A 17,632-nucleotide genomic window follows, 5' to 3' on the forward strand; every position below is an offset into this window, starting at 1 on the left:
ATAAATCTGAAGACATAAAATAATAACCAAACAAAAAATGACCTTGAAGAAACTAAAGGTCACAGTAAAGCCTTCAAAAATGCGCAAAACTAATAACATGCAGTAAATGGCCTCTACATGACAAACTGTACTTCACCAGTTTTGAATCCTTCTGCATTCATGTCCGGGAATGTGAAATTTTTGGCAACAGTGAACAATATACCGGTAAATATACGCATACATAAAAATTTATTTGAAAATGTTTGGTACCAATGCTTGACAATCTTGATGTTTATATAGTTAACAATAAATATGTCCAAGGAACACACATTCCTATGGTCAGATATTTCAAATTTAGAGTCCATTCTAAACAAGCAATATTATATTTAAGATTTCTGATGAATGTAAGTTAAAAATGTGCTTTTAATGCAATGTTTTGACTACTGTAAATTCAGAAATTATTGCGTGCATTTATTATTGCAATTTTGTCATTTTAGACTTAAATACGATTTTAATTTTTAAGATTTTAAGTAAAATCCTGTTTAATTCATATAAAATATTTTAAAATGCGAGTTAAAATTATTGCGTTCACAACACTGTCGCATTTTTCGCAATAATAAAAACCTCACAATAATATCTGAATTTACAGTCTATGGATTCTTCAGCTGCTGACCTTAATGTATGATGCTTGCTGTTATGAAATATTGCTAGCAATAATCATGATTCGATCAAACTTATATGTTAATATTCACTTCAACATCTTTTTTCACATTAGTTTCTGGATTTATAGTATGAAACTTATACAGATCTGCTTTAAATATTTGAGTGCAACATATGTATATTTGTCATTAAAAAGTAAACATGAATGAAAATAAATAAACGTCTACAGAAAAGATACTATGTGTACTAATTTTGATGACAGTTTCTAGGATGTCATATTGATTTTTTTTAAATGACTGTCCAATAACATTTAAACAAATAAATATTCTCATTAAATTAATTAACAGTTGTCCATGAAGTTTCACAGGAATGGTTCTATTGAAAACTCCATACAAGAACAAGGGTTGGTTAACTCAAATTCTTTCAGAACTTCCGGATGAAGAACTCCAATTTTACCAATCACAGAATTGTTATATATTATCTCAGCACATCGTCCTTCAAAGTATGTGGCATCTGAAAATAAAATAAACCACAATATAACTGATACTGATAAACTTTATTGCGGTTGTTAACTAAAGTTGTCTTTATTGAAGGGGAAAATGAAATATTTTATCAACTTGCAGTAAAATAACAGTTTTCTATCTTTCATGTTTAAAAAAGATGCTCCGCAGAGGTTGAACCCTGAACGGTTGGGGCAAGTATGGACATAACATTCAAGCTGGATTCAGCTCTAAATTTGGATTGTGATTAAATAGTTGACACAGCATAGGTTTCTGACACAGAATGAATGTGTTCTAATGAACTTAAAATTTTTGTTTTCTCTTAGAGCAATTCACTATGCTGTTGAATATTTTTCCTCTCAAAAAAATGTTTGAAGAAATTTTCTTTTTATTTATGAAATTTCAAATGAGAAAATTGAACCCAATTTTTTTAATCACATCCCCCTTTCCCTTATTCCAAAACTAATCTCAATTAAAATTTCTAATGGAGTTTGCAACAATTACTACTCATTTAAATACATCATAAAATATTAAGATGTAAAAAAACTGCTTGTTATCACTGAATGGTAAAGATTATTTTAATTTATCAGTTGGTAGTAAAAAGTGAATATACATTGTATATTGTATATATAACAAAAATTTAAGTTGATTCTGGACAAAGAAAGATAACTCCAAATAAAAAAAATTCTTACAATTAGATATTTCTTGCTTACTATTCTGGACAAACTGAAGAAAGATAACTCTAATTAAAAACAAAATTGCTATTTCACAATATTTTGCAATAAGATATTTCTTGCCATTGCGCAATACTGTGCAATTGAAAAGACTTGCTATTGCACAAAACTTAATATAATAATTTTAGATCCTGATTTGGACCAACTTGAAAACTGGGCCCATAATCAAAAATCTAAGTACATGTTTGGATTCAGCATATCAAAGAACCCCAAGATTTCAATTTTTGTTAAAATCAAACTAAGTTTAATTTTGGACCCTTTGGACTTTAATGTAGACCAATTTGAAAACAAGACCAAAAATGAGGAATCTACATACACAGTTAGATTTGGCATATCAAAGAACCCCATTTATTCAATTTTTGATGAAATCAAACAAAGTTTAATTTTGGACCCCGATTTGGACCAACTTGAAAACTGGGCCGATAATCAAGAATCTAAGTACATTTTTAGATTCAGCATATCAAAGAACCCAACAGATTAATTTTTTGTAAAAATCAAACGAAGTTTAATTTTGGACCCTTTGGACCTTAATGTAGACCAATTTGAAAACGGGACCAAAAGTTAAAAATCTACATACACAGTTAGATTCGGCATATCAAAGAACCCTAATTATTCAATTTTAATGAATTCAAACAAAGTTTAATTTTGGACCCTTTGGGCCCCTTATTCCTAAACTGTTGGGACCAAAACTCCCAAAATCATTACCAACCTTCCTTTTATGGTCATAAACCTTGTGTTTAAATTTCATAGATTTCTATTTACTTATACTAAAGTTATGGTGCGAAAACCAAGAAAAATGCTTATTTGGGTCCTTTTTTGGCCCCTAAATCCTAAACTGTGGGGCCCTAAACTCCCAAAATCAATACCAACCTTCCTTTTGTGGTCATAAACATTGTGTTTAAATTTCATTATTTTCTATTTACTTAAACTTAAGTTATTGTGCGAAAACCAAGAATAATGCTTATTTGTGCCCTTTTTTGGCCCCTAATTCCTACACTGTTGAAACCAAAACTCCCAAAATCAATCCCAACCTTTCTTTTGTGGTCATAAACCTTGTGTCAAAATTTCATAGATTTCTATTAACTTAAACTAAAGTTATAGTGCGAAAACCAAGAAAATGCTTATTTTGGCCCTTTTTGGCCCCTAATTCCTAAAATGTTGGGACCAAAACTCCCAAAATCAATACCAACCTTCCTTTTGTGGTCATAAACCTTGTTATAAAATTTTATAGATTTATATTCACTTTTACTAAAGTTAGAGTGCGAAAACTTAAAGTATTCGGACGACGACGACGACGACGCCAAGGTGATAGCAATATACGACGAAATTTTTTTTGACATTTAATTTGCGGTCGTATAAAAAGATACAAGGTCTACAAATCCAATATATAAGTGAAAAGTTTTTTCGAATCAAATCCCTCAATCTGTAATGCATCTACATTGTATCAGTACTGTGTGTATCATATAGTAAGTATTGATGACAGATGTTTAGTTATTTCTACTCAGTTCCTTATAGACACTTGCTTTACTTTAGAATCTGTTAATAGATATAGGAAGATGTGGTGTGAGTGCCAATGAGACAACTCTCCATCCAAATAACAATTTAAAAATTAAACCATTATAGGTTAAAGTACGGCCTTCAACACGGAGCCTTGGCTCACACCGAACAACAAGCTATAAAGGGCCCCAAAATTACTAGTGTAAAACCATTCAAACGGGAAAACCAACGGTCTAATCTATATAAACAAAACGAGAAACGAGAAACACGAATATATTACATAAACAAACGACAACTACTGTACATCAGATTCCTGACTGATTTTGAATATTTTGTTCAGCTAAGATTTTTTGGTGTAAACCCCACAACTCCATTCGTTGGACTCACAAATTCATCTTTAACAGTCACAATTCGAACAGAACATAAACTTGAACAGTGCTGATTTGTTTTCAAGGGGGTGTTCGTCCGAACCCCCTGGCTACGGGTATGGTTAGACAATGCTGACTAACCTTCTTATAAACTTATAAAATAGCCTAAAAAATATGTTTTGGAGTTAAGTATGACGTCCATTTTCACTAGAACACATTTTAGTTTAAGGGCCAGCTGAGGAGTACCTCAGGGTGTGGGACTTTCTGGCTGCAATGAAAACCCATTGGTGGCCATAGGCTTTTATCTACTCTTTGGTTGGGATGTTGTCTCTTTGACATGTTCCACATTTCCATTCTCAATTTTATTTTTCTGTTGGACAATGATGACTAACCTTTACATGACTTATACTAATAGCCTTGTTCTGATTGGACAAAGATGACTAACCTTTACATGACCTAAATAAAATAGCCTTGTTCGGATTGGACAATGATGACTAACCTTTATATGACTTATACTAATAGCCTTGTTCTGATTGGACAATGATGACTAACCTTTACATGACTTATACTAATAGCCTTGTTCTGATTGGACAATGATGACTAACCTTTACATGACTTAATAAAATAGCCTTGTTCTGATTGGACAATGATGACTAACCTTTACATGACTTAATAAAATAGCCTTGTTCTGATTGGACAATGATGCCTAACCTTCACATCACTTATACTAATAGCCTTGTTCTGATTGGACAATGATTACTAACCTTTATATGACTTATAAAAATATCCTTGTTCTGATTGGACAATGATGACTAACCTTTACATGACTTAATAAAATAGCCTTGTTCTGATTGGACAATGATGACTAACCTTTACATGACTTATACTAATAGCCTTGTTCTGATTGGACAATGATGACTAACCTTTACATGACTTATACTAATAGCCTTGTTCTGATTGGACAATGATGACTAACCTTTACATGACTTAATAAAATAGCCTTGTTCTGATTGGATAATGATGACTTACCTTTACATGACTTAATATAATAGCCATGTTCTGATTGGACAATAGGAACTTCTAACAGTTGCATCACTCGGTCCAGTAGACCTTTCATGACTTCAAACCCAGAAGATTTGTTGTAGTTTACTGCACATAAGCGTCTTTCATTTCTTGCTCCAACATCTGTAAATAATAGGCATTTTTTTACATATGTGTATAAAAAGTGAGTTAGAAGATACCAAAAGGATATTCAAAATTATAAGGCAGCAACCATTTGCTTATCTGGGGGGGGGGGGGCTATGGATTTTTTTTCTGGACAAACTTTTTTTCCCCCATTTTCCACATTTTAGCATTACATATAGTAGCAGCTGAGGGTGAAACAAACATTTTTTTTTTTCTCAGGGTCAAAAACAAATTATTTTTTTCTCCAAAAACTGGAAACCAACTTTTTTTTCCAAAAAAATCCATAGCCCCCCACCCCCAAAAATCAAATGGTTGATGCTTAAGTGGATGTCAAACTGACATGACATGGGAAAATAAATAAAATCAACCAAATGACAAACAACAGTTTACGGAAACACAACAATTAAACTGAAGAATTGGCAACCTTAAGCCCTAAGAAAATAAGAAAGATCTCAGGTTCTCAAGTAGGGCAAGCATATCCCGATCCACAGTTTAGTATTTTGAATATCAAAAGCGGATAATTTTTTAAGTTTCACAACTTTTTCTTTTAAAATTTTAGACTTTACAGTGGCAGATTCAGAATTTTTCAAAAGTTGGGGCCCTCTGACTGCCTAAGAGGGCTGTAGTCACGCTTATCATTTTTCCAACATTTGCAGTAGGAAATTTACCTTTAGTTTTAACACAGAACACAACATCAGAAATCCCGAAGAGTTTGAGCGGAAGTGGCATATTCTTGTTGTTACATATAGGATATTTACCTTTAGTTTTATCACAGAACATTACATCAGAGATCTCAAAGAGTTTGAGCGGAAGTGGCATATTCTTGTTGTTACATATCGTCTTCAGTACACCTGGCAGTAAGGTAGTTCTTCCGATCTGCAATGGAGAAAAAATAACTCAATCATATAAATATTTATCAATATTACTTCAATGTGGTGCCCGCCTATCCATGCACTACAACAATCAAGAACCTATTTTTCCATCCAAAAACTGGTTAAAAACAAAATAATGTTGTATGATTGCAAATGAGTCAACTTTCTACAAGGAATTATAAGACGTAGAAGTTAATAAAAGAGATGCCAATGATACCAAACAAAATTCAAACCCATTCGAATCAAACTGAAAAAACAATATGGCTAAAAAAAAAGACGAACAAGAATACACAAAATACAACTTAGAAAACCTAAGACTAAGCAACACACACACCACCAAAAACAGGGGTACCCCAGAAGTGTAACCACCCAAAATACCCATAAGTCACCATACAGCCTGTAATTGTTTACTTACATCAAGCCTATGAGTTGGAGTTATTGAGACATGTAGGGGTTAGGGTTATAGAATTACAAATTACAAATTATACGAAGAAAACACAGTAAATACATAATGGTTTACAAAACACCTGATAAATAAAGTGGCAGGAATTTTGTACTGGAGGATGAAGAGAATCTATCTTAAAAATTCACATAAATGTTCCCTGGTATTTCAAATATTATATCCAGCTTATTTTGTATTTTTTTATATTGCTGTGAGATAGCCAAGATCTCCTGAATGCAGTCACATATAATGGTTGACATAAATGTTCTATTCATCAACTGTTTCACAAATAAACCTCACAAAGATATCCCTACTTTTCCACTTGCATCCCTCAGTTTGTTGTAACAATTTAATATACTGTAAATTCAGAAATTATTGTGTGAATTTATTATTGCGATTTTGTCAATTAAGACTTAAATGTGAATTCAATTTTTAGGATTTTCAGAAATATCCAGTTTAATTCAAATGAAATATTTCAAAATGCGAGTTTAAACTATTGCGTTTACAACTCTGACGCATTTTTTCGCAATAATTTCTGAATTTACAGTACTATTAATGTATGTCTGCCTTGAGCTTTGTGTAATAAAAAATTGGTTATTCATTAAAAGTAGGTCAAGGTGACCTGTATTACCTGAAACTCAAGTGTTTTAGGGTTAGCTATGTGTACTGCATTTGCTTCTTTAATGGTCTTCCTCATTTTAAGTGCAACATCATCTCTGGAACACTGTAAAATAGAAAAGCTTAGTAAAACGTTTTTGTAATGTTTTCTTAATCATATTCTTTAACACACGACATCATATGGATTGATTGTTGATGTTTAATGCCAGGTGATAGGCTGTACCACTGGAATAGGTTTCCAAGCTTGAAAATATGTGAATAGGATTGGAAAACTATCAGTAAAATATGAAGTCAATAAAAATTCTATAACTTTGTCTGTCATCTTTCTTGGTGTTTCTGGCTGTTTTTATCATCCAATTTTCTCTCTTGTAGCACTTTGGTATTCCCCTTTTACATGACACAACAAACTACTCCAAACATTATGGGAAAAGGTAACATTGTCAGCTATGCAATATATGAAAAGGTATACACTTTTAAAAACTAAATTATATGAAAAGGGTGGGGTAACAGAACCCTAGCGACACCCCATATCAATTAAATATTGAAGTGGTCCCCCTGAGAGTAAACCTCAAATATCTTTTACTTATCCAAACTTATGAGGGCAAAAGTTAAAACTTTGGTTAACCTGTATATCTTTTTTTTATCCAAAGTTACCAAGTCAAAATTTAAAACGACAGAAGAAACCATCATAATTTTTTTATTCAAACTTACCAGGGCAAAAGTTAAAACTTCAGTAAATCCTGCACAAGCCACTTCCTGTCTTAACAGATCTGTCAGTTTGTTTACAGGGAACTGAAATAGAAACATTAAATTATTCTAGCTTTGTGGTTAAATCAGATTATGTTTTCTAATAAAAGTAGTGGATACTTGCTAATTCCAAGTTAATTTGATGTGCATTATATGCTGTATGACAAATACATCTAATAATATCCTTGAAAATTCAATGCATTTTTAGACTTCATCTTTAAAGTAATGTTATTTGAAAAAAATATAGCATTTAAGGGGGCTCCTGGGTATAAATGATTTTTTTTTTCTAATATAGGATTTCGCTATATTTTTTCATAAATGAACTTTATCCTATACTTAAAAGAAAAATGAAATAAAAAAATGGGGTCACCGTTCATTTAAGCTAAAATCTGCCGCTGGAAGAAGCATACATTTTTGTTAATGTCCTTTTTTTCTGTTGAACTAATAGGAGAAAAAGAGGAAATATCGAAATAAAAAAATAACCTAATATAAGAAATCGCTTAAATTTTACAATTATTTAGTTTATGTATAGCTTATTTGAAAACAGTAATAAAAAATGTAGGTCACCAATGAGTTAAAAAAGATATTTCAAATTTAAGGCAAAAAAAATGGCATTTTTGCACCAAAGGGAGATAATTTGGAGCTTTTTCAATTTTTAAAGTCATCTGAGGCGAAACCAAATCATTTTTTGGGGTTGTTTTTTGTACCATATCATAAAGTAACAACTAAAAGTGTAATAAATAAAATTTGTAAAGAAAAAATAAAGGTTTAATTTTTTGCTAAAATTTTTGTACTCACGAGCCACCTTAAACATGAAACCAATTTTAAATACATAATATACACAATAATATAGAGGTTTTAAAATTTAATTGTAAGTTTTTCCTTAATAAGACAGTTTCAGTATTTGAAAATTTTCAGATATTCATATGCTTTGTATATAAAAAGTAAAGCTTTTATATTATTATTACTGAGTTCAATCTATTCTAATGGGTAACAACTTAAGTGGATAGAGGAAAAATTATGTGTCTTATGGCTTTGCCAAACTTTGCATGCAAGCTTAGAGAAATTTTGTAGTCTATCAAAACATTAAAATTTGTGTTTTGATCAAACCAATGGAGTCCATAAAAATAAGTACCAAATAAGTCCAAGTATATCGTCAGATATTTTATGACAATTCTGGTCTTACAACTTGTAGATATGTACATGTGTCATCAATAGAGTCAATACTTAGGACATTACCTGATCTGCAATAGTACTTGTAGCTGGTATTTTCTTTATAATTTTGTTGTACCCATAAGCTATGGCCACATCTTCTACCACATCACATGGGTGAATCACATGTACCACTGGTTAAGGTCAATAATTAGAACAATAATATTTTATTCTTAAAGTTTATGGTGTTAAACTCTTAATATGACTAGAAGTATAGATCAGAAAAAGATATGTTTTTGTCTTTAAAAAGCCAATTATTATTTTACCTTCATTAATGATTGTACAATAAAATCATATTTTAGATTTTTTATATATTTTATAGCTAGTGCCCCTTAAATATTCAATGTGTTAATGTGTGCATTTTGATTGGACATTGAGAAAGGATATCATGTCTGGTTGGTGGGATCTCTACTTTAATTTTTAATCCTCCAGGTAATACTTCAGATTTCAGACACATTTTAGTCAGAAGATTGGACATAGTATCTGCTGAAATACTGAAACATAAAATATATATATTTATTTTTAACATCATCACCAGGTTTAGATTGACTAATTTAAAAGTATCTGCTTTAAATGAAACCAGATGCTCCGCAGGGCGTAGCTTTATACGACCGCAGATGTTGAACCCTGAACGGTTTGGGCAAGTATGGACACAACATTCAAGCTGGATTCCGCTCTAAATTTGGATTGTGATTAAATAGTTGACACAGCATAGGTTTCTGACACAGAATGAATGTATTCAAATGAACTTAAAATTTTTGTTTTCTCTTAGAGCAATTCACTATGCTCTTGAATATTAATCCTCTCAAAAAAATGTTTGAAGAAATTTTCTTTTTATTTATGAAATTTCAAATGAGAAAAATTTAACCCAATTTTTTATTCACATCCCCCTTTCCCTTATTCCAAAACTAATTTCAATTAAAATATTCTAATGGAGTTTGCAACAATTACTACTCATTTAAATACATGATGTAAAAAAACTGCTTGTTATCACTGAATGGTAAAGATTATTTAAATTTATCAGTTGGTACAAATGTAGTAAAAAGTGAATATACATTGTATATTGTATATATAACAAAGATTTAAGTTGATTCTGGACAAAGAAAGATAACTCCAATTAAAAAAAATTCTTGCAGATATTTCTTGCTTACTATACTGGACAAAGAAAGATAACTCTTAATTAAAAAAAAATTTGCTATTTCACAATATTGTGAAATAAGATATTTCTTGCCATTGCACAATACTGTGCAATTGAAAAGACTTGCTATTGCACAATACTTAATATAATAATTTTAGATCCTGATTTGGACCAACTTGAAAACTGGGCCCATAATCAAAAATCTAAGTACATGTTTAGATTCAGCATATCAAAGAGGCCCAAGAATTTAATTTTTGTTAAAATCAAACTTAGTTTAATTTTGGACCCTTTGCACTTTAATTTAGACCAATTTTAAAACTGGACCAAAAATTAAGAATCTACATACACAGTTAGATTTGGCATATCAAAGAACCCCAATTATTCAATTTTTGATGAAATCAAACAATGTTTAATTTTGGACCCCGATTTGGGCCAACTTGAAAACTGGGCCAATAATAAAAAATCTAAGTACATTTTTAGATTCAGCATATCAAAGAACCCCAAGGTTTCAATTTTTGTTAAAATCAAACTAAGTTTAATTTTGGACCCTTTGGACCTTAATGTAGACCAATTTGAAAACGGGACCAAAAGTTAAGAATCTACATACACAGTTAGATTCGGCATATTAAAGAACCCCAATTATTCAATTTTGATGAAATCAAACAAAGTTTAATTTTGGACCCTTTGGGCCCCTTTGTCCTTAACTGTTGGGACCAAAACTTCCAAAATCAATACCAACCTTCCTTTTATAGTCATAAACCTTGTGTTTAAATTTCATAGATTTCTATTTACTTATACTAACGCTATGGTGCGAAAACCAAGAAAAATGCTTATTTGGGTCCCTTTTTGGCCCCTAATTCCTAAACTGTTGGGACCGAAACTCCCAAAATCAATACCAACCTTCCTTTTGTGGTCATAAACATTGTGTTTAAATTTCATTGATTTCTATTTACTTTAACTAAAGTTATTGTGCGAAAACCAAGAATAATGCTTATTTGGGCCCTTTTTTGGCCCCTAATTCCTAAACTGTTGAAAATAAAACTCCCAAAATCAATACCAACCTTTATTTTGTGGTTATAAACCTTGTGTCAAAATTTCATAGATTTCTATTAACTTAAACTAAAGTTATAGTGCGAAAACCAAGAAAATGCTTATTTGGGCCCTTTTTGGCCCCTAATTCCTAAAATGTTGGGACCAAAACTCCCAAAATCAATACCAGCCTTCCTTTTATGGTCATAAACCTTGTGTTAAAATTTCATAGATTTCTATTCACTTTTACTAAAGTTAGAGTGCGAAAACTAAAAGTATTCGGACGACGACGACGACGACGACGACGACGCCAACGTGATAGCAATATACGACGAAAATTTTTTCAAAATTTGCGGTCGTATAAAAATAATTGAATCAAAAGTCAAGTAATGGCATATTATTCTCCTGATCTTTATAATGATCAAGTTTACCTGTCATATCAATATATCATAGAAAGTTTTATCCATTGTTGAAGACTAAATATTGACCTTTATATGTCCCGGCGTTTTGCATTTGCGCCGATCTGCATTTCATTTGCGCCGATTTTTTCTTTCATTTGCGCCGATTTTATTACAGGTAAATTACAGGTGAATATATATAAGAAGGTGTGATACGAGTGTCAATGAGAGAACTCTCCATCATGGGGCCAAGTCATGTTATTTTTCATTTATCATTATAGACCTCCTCCAATTGCCACTTGTACAAATCAGAGACATATATACACATGTATATATGTCTCTGTACAAATGTAATAAATTGTCAATCACAACATGTATATATCTGTTGTCCCCTGCTCACCACTGGGAGGTGGAAGAAGGCCTACAAGATACATCTCCAGACTTTTTTCCTTGTTGAACGTATCTGTAGTTCTTCAGCATCTGTCTTTCGGACATTTGCCACATGGTTATGCTCGATTTGTGTTTTGACAATAGAATCCGTGGTAACTCTTGCTTTACACGATTTTATGGAACATTATTAAGATATGTAGTTATGTTTCAGAACACTGACCTTCCGATATGTATGGCCCTCGATGAAAGAAAAAAGAATTGACTCCTCTGTCCCTTTCAGTGTGCAATATGTCCATCAAGTTACAAAGAAGTTCCAGAACAATATGAATCAAAATTAACATGGATGAAAAACAATTATAACCAGATTTTACCAATGGTATAGCACAGATCATGCACAAAATTTAACTTACCTGTAAATCTAATTAGGTGCAAATATAAAATCGGCGCAAATGAAAGAATGAAAATTTTCAAAATCGGCGCAAATGTCATACGCCCATATGTCCTTCTTTTCGACTGTCCTTGGGTTGTAGTATTGATTACTTATATTCCACACTCCATTATGATCAGAATGATTTTTTTATAGATGAAAATTTAAAAGTTTATAGATTTAATTTGGATTTTTCTGTCCTTCCAAAATAAAAGTCATATAAATCACTTATGACTAAAATTTTCTATAGTCTATAAAAGTATAACACTTGATGTTCTTATTATTCTTAAATTTTCACTATGATTTCTCTGTATCAAAATAATCCATCCAATACTTCCAGAGTGATACAAGTTTTTCGATAATTTTTGTGCTTGTTATTCCTCACTCATATCACTAGTGTATATCAGTTCTCGGCAAATGATTAGTTGATATTTGATTATGACATCAAAATTTCTTGGTTTCTTTAGAATTTTCCAATTGTGACGTCATGAAAAAGGCAACAATGTTTGATGACATCACATATAAAGAACACAACTTTCTGAAATTTTTTGAAATAGAAAGATTAAAATAACTAGGGATTCCAACACTATAACTCTTGTATTATGATTTTTCTCCTCTCTCAACAGTTAAATTTTACTATTTAAAAAGCTTGGCAAGCCTAACTCTTTAAATAATAAAATTTAGCTGTCTTGAGTGGAGAAATATAGTGACACACTTGCTGCAGTGTAGGAATCTAAATTTATCTGTCAAATAGAAAAGAAATACATTTAAGAATTGAATGCTTCTTTTTGTAAATTTATTGGGTGGTAAAAGCGTTGACCGAAGTACATTTTGTATGAAGTGCGGAAGCGCTTCATTCTAAAAATGTACGCACGGTCAACGCTTTTACAACCCTATAAAGTTTCAAAAAGAAGTATTCAATACTTATAATTACATTTTTTTAGCTAAAATCATGAAAACACGATTTTTATCCAGTTTTATTTAATTCACCTGTGCACTTTTTTGTCAGACCTCGTGTCATCATGCATGATAAATGTTATTGTCTGATGCAATTGTTTACGGAATAACATGTTAGCCAATCAGAATAACGTATTATAATGAAACTTACATCTAATGTAATTATAAGGTCATAAGCCTACGTCATTGATTTTGCCTAGAAGAAAGGACTAAACAGATTATCATAGGCTGTACAATCATGAGGAGTTTCTTGCCATTCAATTAGACTCCCTCTGGTTTACATTAACATAGTCTATATATACCAACCTTATTCCTACTTTTTTGTTGACATCGTCTACATCAACCTCTTCATATCTGTAGGGCAATTCCTAGAAAAATAGTTTTTATATATGCAACTTTAATATTAAGAGAGCTTTTATTTTCTGATACTTTTGAAATAAGAATTTATCCTTAGATTTTGAACTTGTGGATCTAAACCAGTATAAGGATTCTTCTAAAATAAAATTTGAAATTATGAAATTAAAACTAGGTAATACAGACCTAAATCTAATTTCATCAAAGAAAAAAAAAATACACGCTTATAAAGGGAATCTAAATTTCTTTACATTAATATAATTTTGACTAAACGTAGAATTTTATTTTATTATGATTTACTTACTGGGTACAGGTGTACTGAGCCATCAGAATGTGTAACCTCTACTGGTTCTACTCTGAAATATGAATTAATTGATTATAAATTAATTACATAACATGTATGTTTCATTATAAAACATTATTTTGATTGGCTGATAACAATCTCACGTCATTCTGAAATTAAACTTCATTCCAAATTGAAATGTAACATTTATGTTGTAAAAGCACTGATCATGTGCACATTTTAGGAATGAAGCGCTTACAAACGTCATACAAAATGAATTCTGTCATCTTTTTTACACCCCAATGAAGAAGTTTTCAATTCATGCCATCTTTTAAATTATGTTGATTTATGTAATTTATCAAAAAAAAAAACAATCCAACATATTCATATGTGTAATGTTTCTCTAGTTTGACAATTAAACTTTAGAAATTTGGTATGTTTTATAGAATTCGATATTGAATCGCAGTTTAGAAAATGAGTAATAATCCCTCTCCATCCTTAAAATCTATTCATACTGCCTGCTATAAGATGTCTTGATAACTCACAACTACAGTACATATTTACTCACGTGAATGGTTGATCACAATATTCACTGAACATTGTGACGATTGTATCTAAGACAATTTTAGCTTTGTTTAAATCAGTTGCTGTAGATTCTATGAAGACATTTCTGGTGTCCAGTGTAATCTTACTGTGGTCACCTAAAAAAGTATGTAGATGGAGTTATTTTAAAAAGCATATCTGTTTGTCAACAACTAAATGTATAAGTGTTTAAGAAACATTTGCCTTGGTTCAAATAAGATCTTTGCATCCGTAAGTTATATCAGCCCTATAGAAAATGTATGTATCTAGAATAACAAGGACTAATTCTAACAACCAACATACTTTTTTTTAATGTAATACCCCATACATTCAATGGACATAAAACCATGCATGACTAATGAATCCCCAAATCTTTATCTACCCTTCCTACCCCCTACTATCATTAAAATGTAATAGCCTTAACCATATGAATTTAACTGTTTCAATGTGATTTTTTTTATATAATTCATTCCTGAAAATATTTCTGTAATATTTACCATTTATAATAGGTGGCATGGACAAAACAACGTTGTTCCTGTCATAAATCACAGGGTAGACTGGGCTGTCTCTAATGATAGGTAGATATGGCTTCAAGTGACTATCTAACTGTAAAACAGTAAAAAGAAGTGAAACTGCGAGCTACTGCTCACTGATGATACCCCCACAGCAACACTGGGGTAAAGCTGATGACCGTAACTGCATTCACGGTCATCCCAAGATGTCGGATGAAAAATTAGGTCAGTATTTGTATTGTCTGTTAAGGTGTTTCTACATCACTTTCTTTACAAAGCATACATTGGTACGATGTAAATTCATAAAAGATTCACACGGAAGTCACAAATCTCTACCAAGGAACGTGTACAAAACGGGAAATTGGATTTGAAAAATTCGCTAAGATGACCGTAAATCGTTATCGAGATGACCGTAACAGGATAAGCGATTCATAACAAGGCTGACCGTAATTGGTTAAAAGATGACTGTAAATTGTTAAGATGACCGTAATTTATAAAGAATGACTAAATTTAAAAGGATTACCGTCAATTGAAAGAAATATCCATATTTGTATACATTGTTTTTTGTTGAGTTTGTCGCAATAGGGGCTCGGTAGGTTCTTTTTAACTATTTGGCGTATTTTCAGTTTATATGAAAATGATAGTAAATAGTATAATCGATGTTGTGAGTAGTTTTTATTTAAATGGACAATAGATGGACAATAGACACCTGCAAACAATAGGTGATTTTAACTACAACATGTAACTGAGTGGACCGTATCAAATGAAACTCAAATGTGACCTTTAATTGTTAATGTTTGTGTTATTTTGGTCTTTTGTGGATAGTTGTCTCATTGGCAATCATACCATATCTTCTTTTTTATATCGTATGTCTGTTTATTTTTCTATCTTCTGCATATTTAAAAAAAATGCAACTCAAAAACCAGCTTAGTTAGTTTTTTTCTCAAACATAAGACTTTATATAACTTTTACATATCTAAAGGTCCTGCCATGCTTTAAGGTTTATGTACCCTTCTATAGCCATTTTTGTACGAATTTTTTAAACATCAATTGTATCAAACTACAGATAAAATGAATAATAGATACAGTCCATTTTAAACATATACTAGGGGAAAACTTGATGCAAAGCATTATTATTTACTGTTGCCTAGCATTTAATAGAAAAAGAGTATTTTGTGGCAAATAAACCAAGATTTTTATAGAAAATCCACAGCCTTTAATAAAGAGATTTTTGTTATTTTCTATAAAAATTCCATATGTTTAGCATTGAAGCAACACAAGGATACATAATCCTTAATACTTTCCTAGATGCATCAGTTTGTTCTCTTAATAGATAGGTGTGTGTAAAAACGGCCATATTTTTCAATTCATTCAGACGAACCTTAAATATTATGAATATCCGGTAATTGAGCCCATGTGTATGGTTCCAGAGGAGCAGAATAAAATCTTGATTTGTCTTGATATATAAAATAAAACAATTCTGTTTTCTGTTTATACAATTAACAAGGCTCCCCTTTGAAATTCGCTATTTATACAAGACTATTGTAGGATCTATTTTGCTGGAGCTCACCTTCACTAGTTTGTTCGGAGTATTTTAAAAACATGTTCTTCTAAATTTATATTTGACTTTTAACCTTTTCTTAACATCATTTTAAGTTTTGTGACTTCTACTCCGAAATGTACGGACCGATATGCCGTATGACCAGTGTTTTCATCCAAAACTTTCTTCCTAGAACTAAATGTTTAATTTAAACATATTTATTTATAGTGGAAAACAAGTTTTGCAACTTATATTAATCCCTTTCCACTTTGCGGGTGCGAGTGCTGCCTTGTAGCGGCATTAGCCTACTCTTTTTCGAAATCTACAAGGGTGTCTATAACGTGCAAGAGATGTGGCTCTCTCTTTACACGGGCCAGCCATTTATCGTCCCCGTCCGACGGACTATCATCGTTTCCTCAAGACCATACTTGCAAATGGTGTCAAGGGAGAGCCGAAATTGGGTTCCTGAAATATTCATCCCAAACAGGAATCGAACCAGGAACCTTTGTGTTAGTAGTCCGATGCACTAACCACTACACCACGGCTCTCTAATTGTTTGTGGACCAACATGATTGTCTATATAGTGTATTAAAATGCTGTCTACATTAGATGAGGTGAACTTGCAAGAGGAAAATTGATAACACATGTACGTATCTGAAATTAAAACCAGATGCTCCGCAGGGTGTAGCTTTATACGACCGCAGAGGTTGAACCCTGAACGGTTGGGGCAAGTATGGACACAACATTCAAGCTGGATTTAGCTCTAAATTTGGATTGTGATTAAATAGTTGACACAGCATAGGTTTCTGACACAGAATGAATGTGTTCTAATGAACTTAAAATTTTTGTTTTCTCTTAGAGCAATTCACTATGCTGTTGAATATTAATCCTCTTAAAAAAAATGTTAGAAGAAATTTTCTTTTTATTTATGAAATTTCAAATGAGAAAATAAACCCAATTTTTTTAATCACATCCCCCTTTCCCTTATTCCAAAACTAATCTCAATTAAAATTTCTAATGGAGTTTGCAACAATAACTACTCATTTAAATACATCATAAAATATTAAGATGTAAAAAAACTGCTTGTTATCACTGAATGGTAAAGATTATTCTAATTAATCAGTTGGTAGTAAAAAGTGAATATACATTGTATATTGTATATATAACAAAGATTTAAGTTGATTCTGGACAAAGAAAGATAACTCCAA

The 17,632-nt window shown here is 31.5% G+C and overlaps 1 protein-coding gene across 7 annotated transcripts in view; it reads right to left on the bottom strand.

Annotated features, from left to right (window-relative positions):
- Nucleotides 1-211: 211 nt before the first annotated feature.
- The window catches only part of LOC134692133 (phenylalanine--tRNA ligase beta subunit-like), a 51,699-nt gene continuing 34,278 nt past the window's right edge, over nucleotides 212-17,632 (bottom strand). For all 7 annotated transcript variants that reach the window (XM_063552560.1, XM_063552557.1, XM_063552559.1 and 4 more), the window contains 11 exons: nucleotides 14,870-14,978; nucleotides 14,359-14,491; nucleotides 13,812-13,863; nucleotides 13,460-13,521; nucleotides 9,200-9,308; nucleotides 8,842-8,940; nucleotides 7,567-7,647; nucleotides 6,869-6,961; nucleotides 5,682-5,799; nucleotides 4,768-4,923; nucleotides 212-1,152 (listed from right to left, as the gene is read on the bottom strand). In XM_063552560.1, coding sequence (XP_063408630.1) covers nucleotides 1,001-1,152; nucleotides 4,768-4,923; nucleotides 5,682-5,799; nucleotides 6,869-6,961; nucleotides 7,567-7,647; nucleotides 8,842-8,940; nucleotides 9,200-9,308; nucleotides 13,460-13,521; nucleotides 13,812-13,863; nucleotides 14,359-14,491; nucleotides 14,870-14,978 — 1,164 coding nt within the window. In that variant the 3' untranslated portion in view covers nucleotides 212-1,000. The remainder of the gene's footprint in view (nucleotides 1,153-4,767; nucleotides 4,924-5,681; nucleotides 5,800-6,868; nucleotides 6,962-7,566; nucleotides 7,648-8,841; nucleotides 8,941-9,199; nucleotides 9,309-13,459; nucleotides 13,522-13,811; nucleotides 13,864-14,358; nucleotides 14,492-14,869; nucleotides 14,979-17,632) is intronic.

This window comes from Mytilus trossulus, chromosome 12 (genome assembly GCF_036588685.1).
Source record: "Mytilus trossulus isolate FHL-02 chromosome 12, PNRI_Mtr1.1.1.hap1, whole genome shotgun sequence".
NCBI lineage: Eukaryota > Metazoa > Mollusca > Bivalvia > Mytilida > Mytilidae > Mytilus > Mytilus trossulus.